We start from the raw sequence: 24,558 nt of genomic DNA, 5'->3' as shown, positions 1-24,558 counted from the left end.
ATCGGACCAACGGTTGCAGAGAAAATAATATTTATTCTGTGCGGACAAACAAACAGACTCAAATACAATACCCTCACCTTTGGCCTTTGGCAAGGGTACCAAACACAAACAGTATGATATAAGGTATTCTCCCATTTTTATGACAAGAAACACCCGATCCCTATGGGAGTGACCAGGGTGGCATTTATGTGCATATGCACACCATGCAGATGGCAATGTGTTAATATTATTAGTCCCCTACCGGTGTAAACCGGAGGGGACTATAGGTTTGCATGCCGTCCCTCAGTCTGTCCGTCAGTCTGTCCGTCCGTCAGTCTGTCAGTCCGTCACGCAAAGAACAGTTTTCCGGAATATTTTTCTAAACTCTTAATGCTAATGATTTCAAACTTGGCATATGGTTTCCTCATGATAAGTTACAGATCAAGTTCGAACTTCACGACGTTTCGATCATTTTTGACAAAGTTATGGCACTTTGAACTTTGGGAATTTCCTCAACAGTTTTCCGGAGTATAATTTGGAGTGCGGTAAGTCAAAGCTGTTAATATTCCTTGTTTTAACTCCAATTTACATTCTGTTTCCACTTTTAGTGAGACGTAGGGGTCTGTGCAACCATTCATAAACTTTATTTGGTGCAAATTGGATAATATTTAGCCGAGTTACCTCAGACCGTGAGTTGGTAATTATATAATTCACACAGTGCAATACGTGCAGGCCACTCCACGGAGCGACCTTGCGGGCTTATTTTAACTCCGATTTACATTCTTTACTCCCCTTTTAGTGAGAAGTAGGGGTCTATGCAACCATTCATGAACTTTATTTGGTGCAAATCGGATAATTTTTAGCCAAGTTACCTCAGACCGTGAGTTGGTAATTATATAATTCACACAGTGCAATACGTGCAGGCCACTCCACGGAGCAACCTTGCGGGCTTATTTTAACTCCGATTTACATTCTTTTTCCCCTTTTAGTGAGAAGTAGGGGTATGTGCAACCATTCATGAACTTTATTTGGTGCAAATCGGATAATTTTTAGCCAAGTTACCTCAGACCGTGAGTTGGTAATTATATAATTCACACAGTGCAATACGTGTAATTTCCCCAACAGTTTTCCGGACGACAGACTGCCGGTAGGGGACATGCATTGCAGCGCAATACTCAGAATGATTGTTATTATTATTATTGTTATTATTATTATTATTATTCTTTAAAGGCCACAATTATTCCCATGTTCTTGTGGGGTTGGCCGGGGGAAGCTTGGCGCAAGTCTTTCATAATAATTGCCTAGACTTGATGTTCAAGTAAGGTTAGGGCACGAATTTGGAATTTGGCCATGGTGCTGGCGATAACTCACCTTCTCTTCACGGAGGGCACCGTGGGATCATTAACTTTCACCAACAGACAATGACGAATTAACAGTCTGTGAAACAACTGGATGACAGTTTATAACAGGGCTGAGATTCAAGCTAAGACTCGAGAGCTTAGAATAGGTGTACCCAAACCTAGGGCCGCAACCAAAACTTGAAAAAAACAAAACTCAAAATCCTGCTTTTTGAAGGGGTTCATTCACGTCAAAAGCGTTTTCTCTGACAATTCTTATTGTAGGTAGGTTCCGGTACCGGTATCATTTGGGTAGGCGAATGTGATTTAAAATTTTGGGTCATGGACAAAAGTTTGGGTACCACTGGTTTAGAAGTGTTCATATTGGGAGATGATCACATGGAAATAGTGTAAAATTTCATCTTCCTGGGATCTAAGATCGAAGTGAGTGGAGAATCTGGCAGAAAAATTAATAGACGGTTAGCATTGGGGAGAACAGCAATGGCAGGATTGATAAAGATCTGGAAAGAGAAAGATGTGAAAATACAAACCAAGAAAGAGGAGGCTGGTGAATGCGATGGTATTTCCAGTTGCAATGTTTGGATGTGAGTCACAGACAGTGAAAAAAGGGAAAGAAATAAATGTGGAGTTGGAGACTAATATTAAAAATTCCATGGACTGCAAGAAGAACAAAGAAATCAATGACTGAAGAAATGAGACCACCATGTGCATTAGCAGCACTGATACGAAAACAGAAACTTTCATACTTTGGACAGACACATCATGTGCGTAGAAAATGAAAGTCTGGAGATGTCAACCATGCTGGGTAGGGCTGAGGGAAGAAGAGGACGAGGCAGACCTTGCACGCACCTGATGGATGGGGTAAAGGCTGCAAACAAAGATGCCTCTGTCAGAGCTTTGGAAAGTAGTATAGGATAGGGATGTTTGGAGAAATGTGATCATGAATGTCGCCAGAAGTCGGTCATGACTTGACAGAACTGAATAACTAGGTATAATACTTTCTACTTCTGATAGGTGTGTGGCCCAGCGACTCTTAGCCTATACACCACCCATGTGTGAGTACATCTAATTTTCTCCAAATTTCCCTCAGGTGAGTATTAGACAACGCTAGTGACAGTTATAAATGGGGATATGCATCAAATAAAGGTCACAATTGGGCCGTGAGGGTTATGGGGACATTATCGCATGTCACACTTGTAGCCATGGCATGGGAGAAATCACATATGAGATCCCAAGACATAGGTTATAAACAATCCATATGCTGTTCACATATAATATGATGACTAGAAATATCAGACAGCCAATGGGATACATCATTTATGCGTAAAGACTCATTTAAGCACCTTTTTCGGTAAAGATCATTTGGACCTAGCTATCAGCCTACCTTTAGGCCCAGCAAGTCTAGATGGCTCAGATCCGTTTGTCCGTGGGGGGTGCCATAAGCATAGAATAAGAACCTCAAAAACATTGGGTTTCTTCCACGTTTCTTCCAGTTTAGTGTTAAACAGCAGTTGCGACTGTTTAAAAAGGTAATCATACTTTGGAAAGAATTGACTAAATACTTTGTCTTTATAATAATTTTTACTTCTGGTAAGTGTGCCCCACAAAACTCCAGGATAAGCTATTTATACACCTTGATACAGAGTTAGTCCAAGGTGGAAAACCCACTTGGAGAGGAGGGCAATGAAGTTGCTGCAATGCTGCAACATCTGTCATGTTGCGACTACCCCTTGTGACCCCATTAGCACAAAAAAATGTGCCCCCTTGTCCCCACGGAAGGTTTGGTTGAAGTTGGATAAGTAACGACCGAATGTATTGTAGTCAGACAGGCAGAGAGACAGAAACCAAATTGTGTATTTTAGTATGATGTTGATATGGTTTTCATGAAGTGAAATGAAGTACAGTCAAACCTCGACATTCGCGGCATATCCAGGAATGTATCCTCCACAAATGTCGGGACCCAACTATTTTATTATGACGTGTAATACCCCCTCACACTGGCAGCAGTGCTATGCAATGCACATTTATATAGAGATCATTTGCATCTCCACCCCGACTCCCTCACACCATGAACTCTGGGGGATATGAAATGATTTTATCGTCCACAACATTCTTTTGCACACCCCGTGTACAACTACCAGTTTTCAACACATTCCACCCAGCAGTTTAGTAATGCATAGAAGTCAAACAAACAAACAAACCCACCAGCAAACAAACCAACAAACTAACAAACGGAGACTTCTTGAGGTATTTATAGCAAATGTATGTTGGAGCAAATGTGGGAGCTTATTATTAGCAAATGTATGTTGGAGCAAATGTGGGAGCTTATTATTAGCAAATGTATGTTGGAGCTAATGTGGGAGCTTATTATTAGCAAATGTATGTTGGAGCAAATGTGGGAGCTTATTATTAGCAAATGTATGTTGGAGCAAATGTGGGAGCTTATTATTAGCAAATGTATGTTGGAGCAAATGTATGTTGGAGAAAATGTGGGAGCTTATTATTAGCAAATGTATGTTGGAGCAAATGTGGGAGCTTATTATTAGCAAATGTATGTTGGAGCAAATGTATGTTGGAGAAAATGTGGGAGCTTATTATCAACAAATGTATGTTGGAGAAAATGTGGGAACTTATTATCAACAAATGTATGTTGGAGCAAATGTGGGAGCTTATTATTAGCAAATGTATGTTGGAGCAAATGTATGTTGGAGAAAATGTGGGAACTTATTATCAACAAATGTATGTTGGAGAAAATGTGGGAACTTATTATCAACAAATGTATGTTGGAGAAAATGTGGGAACTTATTATTAGCAAATGTATGTTGGAGCAAATGTGGGAGCTTATTATTAGCAAATGTATGTTGGAGCAAATGTATGTTGGAGAAAATGTGGGAGCTTATTATTAGCAAATGTATGTTGGAGCAAATGTGGGGAGCTTATTATTCGCAAATGTATGTTGGAGCAAATGTGGGAGCTTATTATTAGCAAATATATGTTGGAGCAAATGTGGGAGCTTATTATTAGCAAATGTATGTCGGATAAAATGTGGGAGCTTATTATTAGCAAATGCATGTTGGAGCAAATGTGGGAGCTTATTATTAGCAAATGTATGTTGGAGCAAATGTGGGAGCTTATTATTAGCAAATGTATGTTGGAGAAAATGTGGGAGCTTATTATTAGCAAATGTATGTTGGAGCAAATGTATGTTGGAGAAAATGTGGGAGCTTATTATTAGCAAATGTATGTTGGAGCAAATGTGGGAGCTTATTATTCGCAAATGTATGTTGGAGCAAATGTGGGAGCTTATTATTAGCAAATATATGTTGGAGCAAATGTGGGAGCTTATTATTAGCAAATGTATGTCGGATAAAATGTGGGAGCTTATTATTAGCAAATGTATGTTGGAGCAAATGTGGGAGCTTATTATTAGCAAATGTATGTTGGAGCAAATGTGGGAGCTTATTATTAGCAAATGTATGTCGGATAAAATGTGGGAGCTTATCAACAAATGTATGTTGGAGCAAATGTGGGAGCTTATTATTAGCAAATGTATGTTGGAGCAAATGTGGGAGCTTATTATTAGCAAATGTATGTTGGACCGCGATTAACTTACGAATTAGGCCCACTGGTTACACCATTCCTAAGGTGTGTGTATATATATATATATATATATATATATATATATATATATATATATATATATATATATACCATTGATGAAGTGCCTCTGCACATTTGGGCAAGTATTTGTAATTTGTTAAGGGTGCCAAGGACAATTGTCCCTCTTTGTGAAAGACGCCGTGAGGTATTTAATGTCTATCTCTATGAGATAATGCCAGCAATCTGGTTCCATTTTAACATCCATCCTAAGGATGGCATACTCATTGATGGGATGTGCTGCCTGCAAAGCACAAATCCAACAGTTTATAGTTGAGTCAAGAACTGAAATCATATTAAATAGATCAAAAGTGATAATGTTACTGATGGATCATAGTGCCGGTCAGATCACCAATCAGGTGATCAGGTCACCAATATAATGAGCTCTTTTTAAATGTATGCCTGAAAGCTACTCATTGTAGATTATATCAAACAAAACATTTTTACATGAGCATATACAATGTATATAATCGGTTTATGAAATATAGAAGAGTTTCAGTCAGTAACATCAATTATGAAAATGTGCCCATTGTAAAAATGGCTAAATACAAGGTATTGATGATGCAATGCCAAATCAAAGGTATAAAGAATGCACAGCATTTGTTGAAAGGTCAGAACATTCTAACATTTTATAGATCCGAGCACATTTGTCCAACGCACCCCTCTTTGTTTTGACAGTATCCTGCTCACCAGATTGAATGGCTGTGGCAGAAATCGAGGGCTGAGATAATCTGCCGCAAAAACTTCCGCGCCTCTTTTGGCGTCAGCCGACCCTTTTTCACCAGGTAGTCAAAGAGCTCGCCTCCTGATACATGTTCCAGCACGAGGTACCTGCAGTAAATTCACAGCACCTCAAATCTCAATATACCTCTTCCAATACAATGTTTAGTCACAATATCTATAAAGATTTGAAAGAATCAGACAAGAGAAAGCTTGAACAATGGTTGTTTGAGAGATATAATACACCCACTTCCGGTTTCCGGTTCCTTGAGCTTGTTTGGACGTTTCTGGACTTTTTGGATTTTCCCTCAAAGATAAGTACTCCTGGTAATTTTGTCAAGTTTTTGTTTTTGTTTTTGATGGCTCTGTGTTTCCTAATGCTTCTCACTCAGTTTTTGTTTTAAAACTTGTGCAAATCTAAGTATTCGTCGGACTTTTCGTGACGCGTTTTTCAGGCCTACTTTTTCCTAGTCCGAATCCACATACGTTTTTTCTATTGTCTTTTCTCCCCATTACCTTCAGCCTTTATTTTCTCCTCAGTTCCATTATTTCTCCTTATTATTCTCCTTCAAATTCACCCAACTATAACCAGTAGCGGACTGGGTCTTAAAACCGGCCCGGGCATCCTTCACCTAGGTCGGCCCATTAAACCCGTGGAACATCCACGGAAGGGAGGATGTGGTGTATGGATAGAGTGTGCCATTATGGATGGCATAGGGGATTTGCTTGTCCGAGTAAGAGTTAGGAAGAAAGATGAGAAGGAAGAGTGCATATATGCACAACGATCGCCGACACCGGCACAAATGCATGCTCTGGATTGTCCACTCAGTGGACGGCTTGCTTTCGCCTTCGCCTGTCCAATCAGCGGACGGCTTGCTTCGCCTTCGCCCAGCAGACGCCAATACGATGGCGTCGTAAGATGGCGTCGTATCAGGAGTTAATCGGATGCTTTTGGGCCCCAACGTCGGCTAATTCAGATTTTTCGAGTATGGCTGTACGTGATAAACAAAGAGCGCGGTTCGTAGATCGTAAATCCATTAGTGCCATGGGCATCGGGTCACTGGGTGCGGCGTAAAAGGGATAACAAAGTCGAGTCCTTACGCTATTATTATATATATATATATATATATATATATGTTGCTTATCTGAGAAAATAGACAAAATGCTTCAAAAAAAATAAACTAAATAAAATCCACTAAAAATTAAATCTATTTTCAGTAACACAAGCACATGTCATGTCTAAGAGAGTAGATGCCTGCGCAGTTCGCTGCTTCTGGCAGCCACACCATCAATGATATCCTTAGTTTCAGGTTTGGCCAGGATCCCTTTTTCCACAGACATCAACATGAACACCTCAAGATGTTCTTGTGTCATTGTACTTCGCAGACGGCTTTTGATTCTCTTCAAAGCAGAGAAAGACCCTTCACATGCCACTTGTGACACAGGCAGCGTTAGCAGCAGCTTGTAGGCAAACCCAATGCTCTTGTCGGCATCAGTGAAGAGGTTCAACTTGAGGAGCACCTTGTAGCAGCAGAGAGGACAGGCCTTACATGACTTGCATGTACTTGGCAGAGTCTTCCTGTCCTGTTCAGACTTACTGTCCTCCTGCACTGTATAAGCATCTGCTACTGATTGTTTCAGTGTTGACCATTGTTCTCCAAGGCTTCGCAGTTCTTTTCGTAGTTGTTCCGCAGTGACACCATCATCAAATCTTAGCAAATGTTTATGCAGCTCTTCCATAGCTCCCGATGGCACTTGATCAAAGTTCCTTGGGTGAAGAAGTGAGAGATCAGCATACAATGTTGATGTTGCTGATCTGTCCAACCGCTGCTCACAATAGTGTCCACTATTCAGTTGTACCAATTTACACAATAGTGTCAAATTTAGCATCGTAAGTCAGTTCGCGACATTGTTATCAATACCAGATCAGTAGTCAGTAGACCTATCTAAACTTACTAATAGTCTATAACCCTTGTTTAGTGTCTAGAAAATATATATATTTCCTTCCTGAAACTCTGAGCAGTGTCCATTTGTTTTATACCGTTTCCCACCCACCCACCCACCCCTCCCCCATCCCTCTCCCATCCCTCTCCCCACCCACCCCCCCCCTCCCCCATCCCTCTCCCTTCCACAGATCTCCCAACGTCCCTGCTCTCTACTGTTGTTGTGCTTGCCTCTCTCCCCCCCCCCCCCCCCCCTCTTGTCTTCCGCTCCCTTTATTATATGTTTTATGTGTTGCTCTTACACAAGCCTCGACTTTGTATACAAAAAAAGACAAAAATAATATGCTAACTAGAACGCCACTCAGTGGAGAGCATACCTTCACGAGGTGAACAGTTTACGTTTTGTATCCCAGAGTAGACCAGAAAATCACAACACAGAATCACATTTCATCAAAATCATCCGTCCACAACTTTTTGAGATATCCTGCTTTGTATCGTTTTTGGCCCGATCTCCCAATGGTGAAGAATCACTTTAAAAATTACAATAGCCGGATCCAGATCTTCCAAAATTGAATTGATTCTCCATTGTCACACACACAACCCGTCCACAACTTTTTGAGATAACCTGCTATGTATCGTTTTTGGCCCGATCTCCCAATGGTGAAGAATCATTTAAAAATTCTCGTAGCCGGATCCGAATCTGGATCTCCACCAAAATATAATTATTTCTTCCTTGTCACATATGCTACTTCTCTACTAAATTTCGTTTGAATCTGTCCACAACTTTTTGAGATATCTTGTTCACAGACAAACAAACAGACAGACAGACAGGAGTGAAAACATAACCTCCATCCACCTTTGGTGGCGGAGGTAATAACATAAGATCATCAGCAAGTAGGTGGATTGATTTTAAATAAACTGCCTGGATTTGTTGGTTTATTTGTCCCAGTCAATGGCTCATGACACTGAAACCTCAAGTTCAAATCTACAAATAGCATTTCATGTAAAAGTTGAGCCTGGTGTTGGCTTAGCAGTTAGGGTGCCGGGTTGGGATCCGAGGACCCTGTGGTTCGAATCCCGGTCGATCGCCGAATTAATGCCAGGGGGGTTGAGTCAGCCTGTCATCCTTCCGAGGTCGGCAAATTGAGTACCAGCTCACTGGTAATTGGGGCACTGCATCAGCGACACAAACGCGCTTTCAGAAAAATTAATGCAAACCAGCATCCACAGGCTGCATTCAGAAACAACAACGAATCTCTTTATCTGACATATAAGTTATATACAACCTACCATGAGGCTTTGCCTAAAGTTATAAAAAGTCAACGACTTGAAATTGATGAAACTGCATAATCTTTCACCAACATTTTATTTTTAACTGCATTTTTCTGCAATTTCTTTTTTTAATGATTTTAATTTTCAAGTAAACAATCAGCCCGATATATTTATTCTATATCCTAGTTAAATGTGTGTGTTTGTGTAATTAATATAAGATGTTCAATAGATTTCATTTAACATCTGATATCTTTGCACATTGATGAATCCTTTCATAGAATTTTAATTTGTCCACAACTTTTTCATAAAGGGTCAAACAACAACTTCATAAAGGGTCAAAAGCATGTAATGTATTTTATAATTAAAATACTTTGCCTCTCCTTGCTGTTGTTTTGGCCACCAGACCTTGGTCACAGCTCCTTCAACCAATGACCTTGAGTCATCTTGCACGATACAATAAAAGTACTTAAAATTTTAAACTATAAATCTCTTTGCTCTATCATAATTTAGCAAATGTTCCCGAGTGAGTAGGGATACTAAAAGACTAAAAACTGCAACGTCATTTAGCACCAAGGTGTTGTCATACAGGATAACCACTCATTTTGCATCACTTACTATAAGGCTGGTCCCTCCCTTTGGAGAGGTGCTCACTTGTTGAAGTTATCGATAGCATAGCAATACATAGACATATGACGGGCATTCAAAATGTTCTTGTAATGAGAAACACGAGACATAGAATACAAGAAACACCAGCTTTTGGAGAATTGTTATAATTGAATGTGGCGTATAGGTTAGAACATCCGCCCTGAATGAGAGGTCGGCGATTCGAACCCCGGGCCAGGTCATACCAAAGAGTTTAAACATGACAAGTCAGGAGACGACGATGGTTCATGAGCGAGCGGTATTCAATGACAAAGGACGGACTATAACCGAAACAGGCCCAGACAGGCCAGGCCCGGAAATATCAAAACGAAGGTTACCGACCTTGAAATTAGATAGAAATCATGTATAATCAGTTATGAGGTTAGTTAGCTACACAATGCTGAAAATTCGGTTCGATTCCGACAACTTTGAAACTTTGACCTTTGTGACCTTCAAAGGTCAAAGGTCGAAGATTCTGAAATTTGTTGGAAAACTTGTATTTCATGATGTATGTGATAATATAAGATTATGTACGACATTTCACCCTATCAGGAAGCGAACAATGTAATAAAACCATCAAAAATCGACTTTTCTAAATTTCGTGACCTTGTGACCTTGACCTTGGGGCGAAAATGAAAAATCGAGCTCCATGGGGCGAGACACATGACATTGGCCTAACCAAATACCGAAACCCCTGTCAGATTCCACCAAACCCCTCGGAGAAGATGTAGCTTGAACTCGATTACCCCCTAAAAAGACATCTTTTTCGGGTGTGGCTCCGCCCACAATGAGCGCAATACGCCCACTCTAGGCAGGACTCAACTAGATCATGATATCAACCTCCCACCCAAGTTTCATCAAGATCAAATGATATCATCGGGTAGTTATGCTGTGGACAGACACACACACACACACACACACACACACACACACACACACACACACACACACACACACACACACACACACACACAGACACACACACACACACAGACACACACACACACACACACAGACACACACACACACACAGAGACAGACAGACACACAGACACACACACACAACACGCAGACACACAGACACACACACACCCATGACGAATATAGTGGTCACTCTCTTTGATAACTCTTGAACCAATAAGTGCTGGTCCCTTTCTTAATGCTAAGCATTTAAAAAGGATAGAGCACGGACAAATAACCATAGATTGGCATACTAGCACAGGTTGTATTGGCCCAATGCCTCCTCTTGCGACAAACTTCCTTGAAAGATAACTCAGATTTATAACTGCTTCAACTCTAATTTAAAAAAAAAAAAAAAAAAAAAAAAAAAATATATATATATATATATATATATATACATAGCCAAGGCTCATGGAAGAGATATAACACAGAATGGAACAGGATGCAACAAAACAAAAGGAACAGCAGAAAGACAAGGGGGAAATGCCAACGAATAAAATAGATGGAGATGGACAAACAAGGGATGTGGGTAACGATGTAGGGGTAGAGGAGAACGCAACGGGTGGACAAGATGGATACAAAAGGAAAATTTGGGTGGAGGGGGTGGGGTTGTTTAATGGTCATTGATTCAATTAGTTTCAGGATTATTATTGAGTCAATTATTTTTCAATAGTTTTTGTGTATGCCAGAGCAGGCTACTGTCTTGTATAGATGTTTCAAGTTTCAGAACAATCAGCTGTATGATAAGAAAGGAGAAGCAAAAATAGCAAAAAGTTCACGGACGACCGGACGGACGGAAGGATTTATTAGAGAATCGAGATGAGATTACTTAAAAATAATAATAAATGTATTCAATATTATGAAAAACAATATGTTTGAAATTGTGTTATGATAAAGCTTGACATTGATTTAATAAGTGGACTCAGACTTTTCTACCATGCAGTATATACAGGGTGATCCATAATTAAGTCACTATTTAAAATATAGAAATACCACATTGTTAATGTCAATAAAACACCAAAATATTTTTTCACCTGAAAGGCCATTTATTACCTTTTTAACTTGTGAACATCAAATATCAATATATTTATCTTCTTTACTTCTTTACTTTACTTCTTTACTTTACTTCTTTTCTTCTTTCTTTACTTTACTTCTTCAATACTTCTGCGTTCTCAGCACGTTCTTTCAGTCTTTCAACAACATTTTCATTCAACAATGTTTTATGGTGATCTCGCTATGGTATATGGTAGGCCTATGACTTCCTGATCTTCTTATGTATTATAGAAATTTATCTTATATAGAAATATAAGATATATATAGAAATTCTTATATAGAAATATAAGAATTCTTATATAGAAGAATTATATAGAAATTATATAGAAAATTATATATAGATATATCTTATATAGAAATTATATAATATCCTTCTTATATAGAAATTTATCACACTTTTTTGACTTGTTCAGACAAGGGTCTGAACAAGTCAAACAAGTGTGATAAATTTTTGGTGTCAGGTTTTAATCGTTTTTGGATGCAAAGTGGCATCTCTTACCATCTCCTGATGCCACTATCTTTGAACTACAATTAGAGACTGCCAAACCTCATACCGTGCAACAAGTCGGTGCTTTTTGAGCAACGGTTAATCTCTCAGCCATAATGGATCAATCTAAAAGCAAAGAAAAAACATTATTGATGGCAATAAACAAACTTTCAAATAAGCAAAAAATAATGCTCTTCCTATAATAAAAAAAGAGTATTTCTACAACTATCGGGGACCCCGATACCTTCCCCATTCTTCAAGTCAGGAGCCAAATCTTCCCCATTCTTCCAAAAATTATTGTTATACTGTCCCAACAATTCATGGAATAGATGATGTAGAAGTCATGCCTTACTGAGTTGACAAAACACTGCTTGTTGCAAAGCCTAAAATCAATTTCCAAAAAACCTACATCCTGTCTCTTCAAGCCTCTTCTCATGACTGTTCCATTGGGAAGGGTTCAAGCAAGCCATGCCCCACTGAATATCTCCACTCCATTCCTAAGCAGCACAATAGGCAATGCCAATCTGTCTAACCCTAACCCTAACAACACCAGAGTGATGGAAAATGCAGAAGATAATAAAAAAGTAGACATAATTCAACATCGCAGCGTCGACCGATATGCCACCGCCGACATTATAACATCATTATACATACTTGTACCAAGTTTGCTTTAAATCCCTTCAGCTGTTCTCAAGTATCACATTTTTACCTGACATGACCTCTGACCTTTGACCTCTTGATGCCAAAATCTAATCAGTTCATCTGTGCATCATAATATATACTTCTACCAAGTTTGGTCAAAATCCCATTACTGGTTCACAAGTTAGCAAGCTAACATAATTTCCTTTCACCTCTTGACCCCATAATATAAACTGTTTATCTTTACATCATTATACATACTTGTACCAAGCTTGAATTAGATTCCTTTAGCCGTTCTTAAGTTATCACGGAAACACAAACCTATCATGGACTGACCTTTGACCTCTGACCTCTTGATGACGAAATCTAATCAGTTCATCTTTGCATCATGTATTTTTTTCAGAAATGGTTTTGCCTCTCCCATCTGTATTTCGAGCATGTTCCAAATGTTTGTCATAACCAGGTTGCCTGATACAGAGGTCCAACTGCAGTATATGCAAACATGCAATACTATCTTTAAATATGCTCTGTACAGCCTTGTATCTGCATTCAACCTGCCAGGACAAAGCAATCTTTCTTTATTTCCAGGTGTATTTACAGCTATGTGGATCATGAATATCAGAAAATATGAATTTACGAAAATACTTTCTGAATGTTTGTGATAACCAGGGTGCTGAATACAGAGGTCCGACTGCAGTATATGTAAACATGCAGTTCTGAAAATCACGTGCAGCAAATTTCACCTCCCTGCATCTTGTATTTATTGTTATTAAAAAAAAAAAAACGCTTCTGTACACCATACTTGAGGCTCGGTTTGCAAGCCGCCGTCTACATTTCCAATAGAAGAGACATAATTACCCTTTCATGGAAAATATTTTTCGATTTGTTTTAACCTCAAAAACAGACCACAGTGAATACACATTCGTGTTAAAGGATTGGCCTTCAAAACCTATCCTTATGAAGGGGGACAGACATCTGTACAAATACACAAAGAGACTACGTTTTTTATGATATATATATATATATATTCAACGAACATAACAGCGTGACGAGCGCTGTCCCGATCTCCTGTGGACCGAAGTCCTAGACCAAAGCGTCACCTCCGACCCAAAGGGTCTTCTGGAGGCTTCAGCCCGGCCACTCTGTCAACAGACAGAGATTTATTCATTGGTCCCCATTGGCTAAACATCAAGCAGAGCCGCCAATCCAGATTTCGGGCTTATTAACCCTCGTCAGGACGGCATACTGCAAAAAATCTAACCAATGAGGACCAAAATCCTCATTGGAATAAATCTCTGTCTGTTGACAGAGTGGCCGGGCTGAAGCCTCCAGAAGACCCTTTGGGTCGGAGGTGACGCTTTGGTCTAGGACTTCGGTCCACAGGAGATCGGGACAGCGCTCGTCACGCTGTTATGTTCGTTGATTATTATCCCCACCGATCGCACCGCACCCCCTGGTTTTGGTTTGCACTGGTGGGAACGATGGTCTGTGTGGCAGACAGGCTGTTGGTTCCTTGCGGGTTATGCGGTATTTACCGTGTGAGACATAATTCGTGGCTGGTGCTCACCATTAAAGCTAGGAGGTGCCTTGATCATATATATATATATATATATATATATAGTGGTCCAGAAACCCTGGGCACATTTTTGAAGAACGATACCTGCAACAAACAACGAGGTTTATTATTGTTCTTTGGTGCTAAACAAAACATGATTACTCCTAAATGAATGTGGCCGGTTCAACGCGCACAGGCATCACGTGCTACGCAACAGGGTGAGGTGCATCACGTGATATGGATCGTGGTGAGCTTCGCTCCTGTACTGCACGTGTTTGTCTTTGCATTAGTTCAGTTCATTGTGAATTAGATGCCCTTATATGACTGAGGATATCGCAAGATGAAAAATTTGCGCTGTATGCTTGTATTCTGTATCTGGAAATTCAGCTGAAGTTCACAGACAACTTGTCAAAGAATGTGGTGCTGACGCATGATTGACAGAAGAACCATCGGCAGAATAAACAAGCAGTTTGATGAAACCGGCAGCATTCTTCCAAAACAGTCAACAGGTAGGCCTCGTACTGTTCGAACTGAGGAAAGCAGAGCGGGCATTCAACAACAACTCAACAGTAAAACACCATTATCAACTCGTCGTTTATCAAACGTCACCAACATAAGCCAAGCATCGATTTGAAGAATACGAAAAGACGTTAATGGGAAACCATACATACCCAGATTAATTCACCAACTATCTGAGGATGATTTTGACACGCGCATTGAGGCATGTGAGACTTTGCTTTGGTTAATGGATGTGGACAATGATTTGCACATCAGAATCTTGTGGTCAGATGAATCCAAGTATACTTTATCTGTTTCTGTGAATACTCATAACAGCGTGATGTGGGCAGTAGACAACCCACTATTTACTGTTGAGTACAACGTCCAGTATCAAGCTAGTGTGTCCGTCTGGGCAGGCATTTCTTCTGGAGGCATTGTTGGACCAATATTTTTTGAAGAAAATGTGAATGCTGCAAATTACCTTCTTATGTTGGAGCAGCATGTATTTCCACTCAATGATGGCCAAATGTGGTTCATGCATTATGGTGCGTCTGCTTATTATGCTGCCAGTGTACGCCAGGCCCTTGATTTTAATTTTACAGAAAAATTGATTGGCTGTCGTGGTCCGGTGGAATGGCCGCTGGGGTCTCGTGATTTAACACCCTGTGATTTCTTCCTTTGGAGTTTCCTCAAACACATAGTGTATACGAGGAATCCTGCGACCCTTAGAGACTTGAAACAATTCATCCGTAATGAGACTGCTGCGTTAACGACTCAAACATGCAGAACTGTGTGTCAGTGTTCCGTCAAGGCAGTGCATAGACAATGAAGGAAATCAGTTTGAACATTTGAACTGATCTCTTTCATGTATATTCGATTGATTAGACTGTTTAATGAGTAATCATGTTTTGTTTTGCACCAAAGAACATATATATATATATATATATATATATATATATATATATATATATATATATATATATATATATATATATATATATATATATATATGTATATATATATAATGTTCCATGTGTGGGGGTAGGGAATTAAATACCTTAGTCAAGATAGACTTGTATAGATTGTCGTGCCTCAAATGTCACGAAGAAGAACCTTCACCTATATAAGTTAGGGCCGAATGTCCATGTAAGCGTTTATGTGTCTCTATACGAGGACTGGAGCTATGCTAATTAGGTAGGGCATAAGGATAAATTCCCAGTGTGTAATTGCCCTTGTGGTTTTTCCCTTTGTTCTTATAAAATTCACTCGGCCAGCCATGCAATCGTCACATTGCCACAACCACCATAATCACCGACAGTACTCAGACATTACCACCCCGCCCAGCCGAACATGCTCCTTGGGCGTTGAGAATGGGCGTGAGGCCACGCCCCGAAGGACTATTGGTTGGGACGATTTGACGGCGCTCGGTGATTGGAGCGAGCGTGGCGTCAGAGGGGACCTTCGAGAATGGAGGAAGAAAAAGCGAGGTGACCGCCATTGGCTCTCTCTGTGCTGGGCTTCATCCTGAGCGGTCGCAATTTTCCCTCTCTCTGTTGCGGCATTCATAACGAGCAGACGCACATTTATTCTCTCTCTAAGGTACTGGCTGCGTGGTGGACGGTCGCAGCATTGATGGCTCTCTCTGGTGCGCTTGTGGGGAAAGACACCAAGAGCGGTTCGGGACGGTCGGAGCTCGGTGCAACCAAACGAGAACGACCAAGGGAGGAGCTTTGGACTGTTCGCTTCGCGCCGGCAGCTGGCAGTGAACGCGACTTTGCGCCAACGCGTGTTTTCCCGCGCAGGGACGCGGGACCTGTGACGCCACCAAACCACCATTGAGACTGGGGCTAAGTGGCAACATGACATCCGACATTTATTTTTACTTTCATTTTTCCCTTGTTCGTGTCATTGAGTCTGAGTGGAGGATCCTCATTTCGGAATTTTACTTTACCGCACATTCCTTTTGCTTGCATTATTTTCATTAAATAATTCCTTGTTGACTTTCAATTTATTGTCCTGTGTGTTTACTTGTTCCTGGGTTCGGATAAACCCCCGTTGCATCCGTCCGTGCAGGTAAGGACCTCGGTATCCTTCCCCCTCGCACGCCAGAGATAACACCGCCGTATTTTTCAGCATACGCCTCGGAGTTAAAGCTCGTTTTGGTCGCCCTGGGGTCTTCACTACAGGGTAGACATGACAACTGGTGCCGAGGAGTGGGATACGAACTTTCTGACACCACACGACAACTGGTGTCAGGTAGTGCGATTCGGACCGAGTGGACACTCGGTGTCCAAGGGTTGCGAGTGAGACACTCACTCAGTGCAAATTGCGCTCACCTTGTGGATTCTAAATTTAATAATCGTTCTCGCTCTCTTGGAGGGAGGATCGATTGTAGTACCAGGGTGTCCAAATTTTTAATCGATTGGTGTCGGGAAAGAGCGCAAGGCAGCACGTTGCTAAATTTGAATTCTTTTTTGTCTGATGTAAATTAAGTGCACTCGGGAAAATTGCCGGCCAGCACGTAATGGCGGAAGTGAACGAAATGGTGGAGCAGATGAAGGGCTCTCAAGGACATGGAAGCGGGCCGGGGGTAGAGTTTTATGAAGATAGGGCTGGAACTTCCCCCGTCCCGAGCGTTAGTCCACCCTCCACCCCAATGAGGGAACCTGGGACACCGAGAACAAGTGCGATATCCAACCAGGTCTTGGTTCAATTAATTATTAATGGGAATAAAATAACAAATTAATGGAATGGAGGGAGAAATGAGGGAAATAAGAGGGGAATAAGAGGGGATATTAATACCAATAGTGAACATATGAAGGGAATGGAAAATAAAATGAATACCCAAACAAATGAATTGAAGGGGGAAATGAGGGGAATGAATGAACGATTGGAAAACAAAATTGAGGTAATGAACGAACGATTGGAAAACAAAATTGAGGGAATGAATGAACAAATGGGTGAACAAAGGAATGAAATGAGGGAGATGAATGAACAAATGGGTGAACAAAGGAATGAAATGAGGGAGATGAATGAACAATTAGAAGGAAAAATTGAGGGAATAACACAAGAACTGGGGGAACGAATTAACAAGTAGCAGGGGAAGAGATGGCATTGAAAATTGAAGAGAGTGAAACCCAGGCTGATAAAGTCATGGCACAGGAGAAGGAATGTTTGACTGAAAATTACCTGGAAGGCTGTCGGACCTGTGTGGATGCCAGAATGCACCAGCGGGGAGAGCAATTGGGATTTTTGCAGCACCAGGGCAGTGGTTTGGAGCAAGAGGTGGAGGAAATATTGAAGACCCGTGTTAGGGAGCCGGAGCGGGTGTTAATAGATAAAGACCTGTTGGGGGCACAATTGATTGGGGATGAGGTTAATGGTTTGACACAGGAGCGGCCGAGCACTTTGGACAATATCGTCAAGGAGCAGATTGCTCAGGCCCAACATAGTCTGGGAGATGAGGTGAGTCGGTCCATCAAATATCCCCAGGATGAGATTAAGGTGACCAAGGGGACCCTCACCACGAACCATGATTGGGCACCGGAGGCTCCGAAATTGAATGCACAGCTGGGGGGGGGGGGGGGGGGGGGGTTGTGGAGGGTGGAGGCGGGGGGGGGCTAAGGGGGGTGTTTTGGCCCCGAGATGGACTCAGACATGGAGGAGTCAGGAAATAGAGCCTCGAAAAAGGCAATCCCCTTCGTGAATTTGGAACCGCTGCAGGGAGGGGCAGAAAAACCCGAAGAGGGGTTGTAACCTGCAGCTGCGGTTGGGAACACGAGGCCAAAATATTTAAAATTTAATTTAAATGGGAAATTGATTTGGAGCAGCCTTGGAGGGAGTTGGTCCCAGGACTGCGGATTTCGGACTGAGGGAGGTCATTGGGGTCGGCCTCGTATAACATTTGCCCCTTTCGAAATTGGTTTGTACCAGCCAGCTGGGGGGCTGCACTGGCAGGATTTGGATGTGGGGTCCGACCATGAGTGTCATGGTACGACCTGGACCCCACGGGGGTCTGGTTGAGTGTGGCGTCCCTGGTCCATCGGGGCGCCGCCAGGGCGAGTGTCTCGGGCCGGCAAGGTCACCGGACCCTGGAGGGGGTTGAGACCTCTGGGGGGTCCGAGGTGGTGACTCATGTACACCAAGCATGGTGTATCATGAGGCACACTAGGGGGAGGCGTTGTAGGTCGCGCTTTGGTGGCGGCACCGCGGACGGCCAATAAGGACCTTATATGGTGACCGCCCGTGCATGCGGCCTTGCAGCCTCTCCCTGAGACTCTGGGACAGCCAGCATGTGGTGACCTGCCATGCTGTGCTGGTCTATGGACGCAGGTCGAACCGCATGGACAGGTATGATATAGCCCTCCGGACAACCAATGGGGCATCGGTGGAACAGGAAGGTATGAGCATGGTCTTCCACAGATGTTCCGCTGTGATTTGTGGACTCTCAGTTTGGGAAGAGAGCCATGGGATAAATTGGGAAATTGGAACGAGCCGAGAATATGGAGCCATGCTCGGCTGGCAAGTGTATGGAGAAGCGCCCTTCTTTGGTGAAGATAGTGAAATGTGAAAAAATTGGCACGGGTAATTTGAGGGTTAGATGTAAAATTCAGGGTGAATTTTGCGAGGCCAGGGTTTACACTGGGGACAGTGACACCATTATTGATCCAGGTGTGTGACACCAAAGTGTTGGAGGCTGGAACAAAAATTGATAGAGTAGCAGGGCACAGCCTTCAACTGGCTATGGGAGTGACGGCCCCAATATTCGGATGTGGGGTTGTAGCAATAGGGTTTTGTGCAGTCTGGAGGTCAATGTGGTGGTATGGGTGGCCGAGGTGTGTGTCCAGTGTTCTGGGATTGAGTTTCTTGGTTGAACATGACTGCCAACTAGACCTTGGGCGAGGTCACATGTGGTTGGGCACTGAGCTGATGCAGGTGGTTGGACTGGGGGATGGGAGAGGTGCAGAGGACGTGGCTGGGGGATGCGACGCACTGCGACCGTGACCCTCAGGTCCGAGGCCTTGGGAATGGCAGAATTGGTGGCAGATGCTCACCACATTGGCCAGCTTGGGCTAGTTTAGCCATGGTCCTCGCAGGGGGCCAAAGGATGGATGGTGGGTCGCACCCTTATGGACACTCGTGGGCCATGTTGGTGGTTCGGCTGCTCAACTTACCCGATAGCCATTGCATGGTAGCAGGGTGGTGCTGTTGGAGCCAAGGGTAGTAGTGTAGGAAAGGTCACCGGAGGAGGCGGATCCATATGCTTGCCAGTACAGCGGATAAAAGGAAATTTGGAGAAATTGATTGGCCCCGTTTGATAAATTTGGAATTCGGTGGGGTGGATGACACTTTTGGACCCGACCAACCTGCAACTACCTGCACTAAAGGTAAGGTGCCTTGTTGTTACTGTCCCGGGTGTTTCAGTACTTGCTCAGAAATTGGGACATGAGTAATTTGGAATGGGGGCGGGTGAGAGTGATGGCATGGTCGGTGAAGGGATCAGAGTGTGTGCCACAAAGTGTCTTGTGGGTGGGCGTTTGTTTATGTGCCAACTTGCTTTCAGAGGTGGCATGGCACACTAAATACATTTCAGGTATATGACGTCACATCACCATTTCTTTCAGGTGATGTCATTTCAGGTCTATGCACTGGGGAAATCAGGGTTTTCCTGTCTTACTGCTTATTAATTATTAAGTTTGTTGCTGTATATCGCTGTTCTTCATATTTTCTGATGCATTATATATACGTAGATGTCTCATTGCGTTGATAAGGTTTGTGAAAACAGTAACATCATTGGGAATACCATGCATGAGTTCCCAAAGGACTCAAATCTGAAAAGGTGTGAGAATGGTTTGTACACATGAGTGTGGTTTGTACAGGTTAAATAAGCGAGGTGCATGACATGAAAACTATCCTATCAAGCCGTGGTATGTTTTGACTGTTTCTCTTTAAACTGTTAAGAAGTCAGCCTGATGCTCTAAATGGTATTCAATCCTCGCTTCTTCCATTTATGGAACTACCTTCCAGATGCCGTTCTGCCTTACCCTTCCCGTTTCTTGTCATACTCCGTTCTGATCCATGGTCTTTATTTACCCCCATTTATCTTTCCTAACCCAACCATCTTACTTGCTAGTTTCAATATTTCCTCTTATCTGATCCTCCCTTTCCTCTTTTCCTGTTTGTTAATTCCCTTGATGTATGTCCCACTGTTAGGTCTCCCTTGCTCTTCCATGAGCCTTGCTCCTATAAAGAAAAAAAAAAATCAAAGTGAAAACTTAGTCTGTGCCAATGCAGCATTTCTTGCCCAATTAGAGGACATGGGAATGAAGAATATGACAACGCACTACAAACCAGCATCCAAATGATAAGGAATTTGTTTGACAACTAGTGCTTCGGGTATTTTAAAAGTCATTTAAATTTGTTTTACAATGTAACTAGGAAGAGTAAGTGTCCCCAGTGACAGGAAAAGCTAGCAGAAGCATCTCCCTCCTCTCTCTTCCTGTACTTCTCACAATCCCCCCACCCTCTCTCTCCCCCACTCCCCAGTCCCTCCCCTCTCTCCCCCAATCCTCTGTCTCCCCCACTCCTTCCCCCATCCCCCTCTTTCCTGTCTCCCCCAATCCCTGTCTCTCCTCCACTCCCCTTTTCCTCCCATCACATCCCACTCCCTCCCCTCACATCCTGCTCCCTCCTCCACTTCCCTCTCCACTCAAAATGTCTGTGCTCTATCATTTTAAAAGGCTTTAATTTCCTTTTCAGTTTTATTTATTTTTGCTTTCGGCATTTATTTGTTGCTTATATTTGATATCTGATGTACCATAATCGTTAGTGTGTCTGTGCCGGGGGGCAAAACTGACCTGGTTGTTTCGAATGGAAACCTGAACCAGTTCAAGTACAGGGTCATTCTGGAAGAAACATTGCTTCCATTTGCTCGTGCAGCCTTTCGAGGAAACGTTGTCTTCCAAGATGACAATGCACGGCCTCATCGTGCTCGCATGATCCAACACTTTATTGCTGACCATGGTGTAGAGCATTTGGAGTGGCCTGCCATGTCCCCGGATATGAATCCGATAGAGAACTTGTGGGCAGAATTACCGCGTCAAATCGACAACTTGGACCAGCAGCCTGCCTCTGTGCGTGAATTGCAGCAGACTATTGTCACTGCATGGCAAGCGATTCCTGTCCAAACCTTGGCAAATCTCGTGAACAGCATGCCTCGACGTGTACGTGCTCTCCTGAATGCTTGTGGGGGTTACACGAAGTACTGAACTTTAATTTTACTGTCCGTAATCCCAGTCATAATTTAGCTTTTGTTTTTGTTGAAATTTTTTTGGCTAATGTGCAAAATAAAGAGATACTTCTGGAAAACGTACAGAAGTTTAACACAGTACTGTCCGTGAATTGAGTTCGATATCAGTTTACATCACTTTCAAGGATCAATTTATTTGCTTCGAAATGTCAAATGTGGTTTTTGTTTCTTTTAAAGGTCACATTAACAAAATCTAGAATAATTTCAACATAATTCCAATGAACTTTTGGTTCTAAGACATCTTGAAAAGTAAGTTCACCCCCACAAAAAAAATATTCCATATTAAATGCCAAGTCTGTATATATAGGTATATATATATAGGTATATATATAGGTATATATTATATACAGTGCATTCAGAAAGTATTCAGACCCCTTCACTTTTTTCACATTTTGTTATGTTGCAGCCTTATGCTGAAATCGTTTAAATTCATTTTTTCCCTCATCAATCTACACTCAATACCCCATAATGACAAAGAGAAAACAGGATTTTAGAAAGTTTTGCAAATTTATTAAAAAGAAAAAACTGAAAAATCACATTGACATAAGTATTCATACCCTTTGCTATGACACTTGAAATTTAGCTCAGGTGCCTCCCATTTCTCTTGATCATCTTTGAGATGTTTCTACACCTTCATTGGAGTCAACCTGTGGTAAATTCAATTGATTGGACATGATTTGGAAAGGCACACACCTGTCTCTATAAGGTCTCACAGCTGAAAATGCATATCAGAGCAAAAACCAAGCCATGAGGTCGAAGGAACTGCCTGCAGAGCTCAGAGACAGGATTGTGTCGAGGCACAGATCTGGGGAAGCCTACAAAAAATATCTCCTGAATTGAAGGTTCCCAAGAGCACAGTGGCCTCCATAATTCTTAAATGGAAGAAGTTTGGAACAACCAGGACTCTTCCTAGAGCTGTCTGCCCGGCCAAACTGAGCAATCGGGGGAGAAGGGCCTTGGTAAGAGAGGTGACCAAGAACCGGATGGTCACTCTGGCTGAGCTCCAGAGGTCCGGTGTGGAGATGGGAGAAACTTCCAGAAGGACAACCATCACTGCAACACTCCACCGATCTAGGCTTTATGGCAGAGTGGCCAGACGGAAGCCTCTCCTCAGTAAAAGACACAGGAAACCCCGCTTGGAGTTTCTCCCATCTCCGATGGTTTCCATCATTTATCCATTGGCAAAATGATTGTTACTGTCACACAAATCCACAGCCGAAAGCAGTCATGAGCAAGTTTCATGAACTTGATGTACTTGCATTGTCTGCCAGTCTTACCTTCAATATCATCGTTGTGGTTTTACTTGTCTTACTGACTCTTCAGGAATATTTTATACATCTGATTATGTTCCGTTTCGATGCAGATTGCTTCCTGTGGACTTAGATTTTTTTATTTCTTTGTTTGTACATGGAGTAAATCAACCAAAAAAAAAAAAAAAAATCAGGTTCTTGAGAAATACATTTTCAATCTGTAAATGGCCAGAGCTGCGACATTGTTCCAATAGAATAGAGCATACAAAGCACCATGACGAACACAAACTTTGTCATTATCAGAAATGTGCTGTCATAATCAGAAATCTTTAACTTTGGGGATCGGTATACTGCATAATGTCACAAAGCATTCCTACATCACAATTTATACCTTAAATTACATTTGCAGATGCTATGCCCATAAATTTGGACTGTCTTTCTTCCCAAGAGGGCTTCTGCTAGCTATGTTAGCCTCCCACAAGCATCCATCCTCCTTAGCCTGCCAGGCTGTCCTTTCCACTATTTGTCTTCAAGAAAGACCTCTCAATTTGCCAACGACACAAGTAAATTGTGATCATTTAGAAAATCCACTTAGCAGTTGGAGGCAATTATACTTTGTCTGGTGGATTTCTCTACAGCTGTTGTGTCCTGACTTGGCATTCCCTCACTTTTTTTTTTCAAACAAAATGACAGCTGTTGCTGGTGAGATAGAGCCAGAGTGCAATAGATTTGTTCTGGATTTATGATAAAACAGAAATCAATCATCATTTTATGCTTCGGGTAAGTGGATTTTCATAGTGTAGCATGTGCCAAGAATTTTGTAACAGATGAAGACTGTGCACCTCTGGCTTGCACAGGTCTAAAGCGGTGGAGGATACTACAGAGCATCAGCAGATGATAAACAAGCGTGAGGATGGCAGAGTTGTAACTCAAAACTGAAAAACGACCCTCCTTTATAACATGGGAATGGCATGGGTTTTTATCAAAAGAAGGATGATTTAAAAAACTGTTCTGAGAATGAGCCTCATTGATCTAAAGCCTTTAAAAGGCAATCTCAACTACAGAGTTGGTACAAATGACAAGACAATCAAACTTTCATCAAACCGGAAAGAGACAGAAAATGTAAATTTGGAATTTAAATTTGCTATTTCATTCATGGTGGCTGACAGCCTGGTGTTGACATAGCGGTTAGGGTGCCGGCTTGGGATCCTAAGATCCTGGGTTCGAATCCCGATT

The 24,558-nt window shown here is 42.0% G+C and overlaps 1 protein-coding gene across 1 annotated transcript in view; it reads right to left on the bottom strand.

Annotated features, from left to right (window-relative positions):
* Nucleotides 1-24,558, bottom strand: part of LOC137412154 (serine/threonine-protein kinase BRSK2) — a 418,950-nt gene that overhangs the window by 216,111 nt on the left and 178,281 nt on the right. Inside the window, exon 4 of the mRNA XM_078779545.1 lies at nucleotides 5,685-5,825. Within this exon, the coding sequence (XP_078635671.1) occupies nucleotides 5,685-5,825 (141 nt within the window). The remainder of the gene's footprint in view (nucleotides 1-5,684; nucleotides 5,826-24,558) is intronic.

Source organism: Myxine glutinosa, chromosome 1, assembly GCF_964187855.1.
Source record: "Myxine glutinosa chromosome 1, kmMyxGlut1.1, whole genome shotgun sequence".
In the NCBI taxonomy this organism is placed as follows: domain Eukaryota; kingdom Metazoa; phylum Chordata; class Myxini; order Myxiniformes; family Myxinidae; genus Myxine; species Myxine glutinosa.
This window is presented reverse-complemented; position numbering and strand designations above follow the sequence as displayed.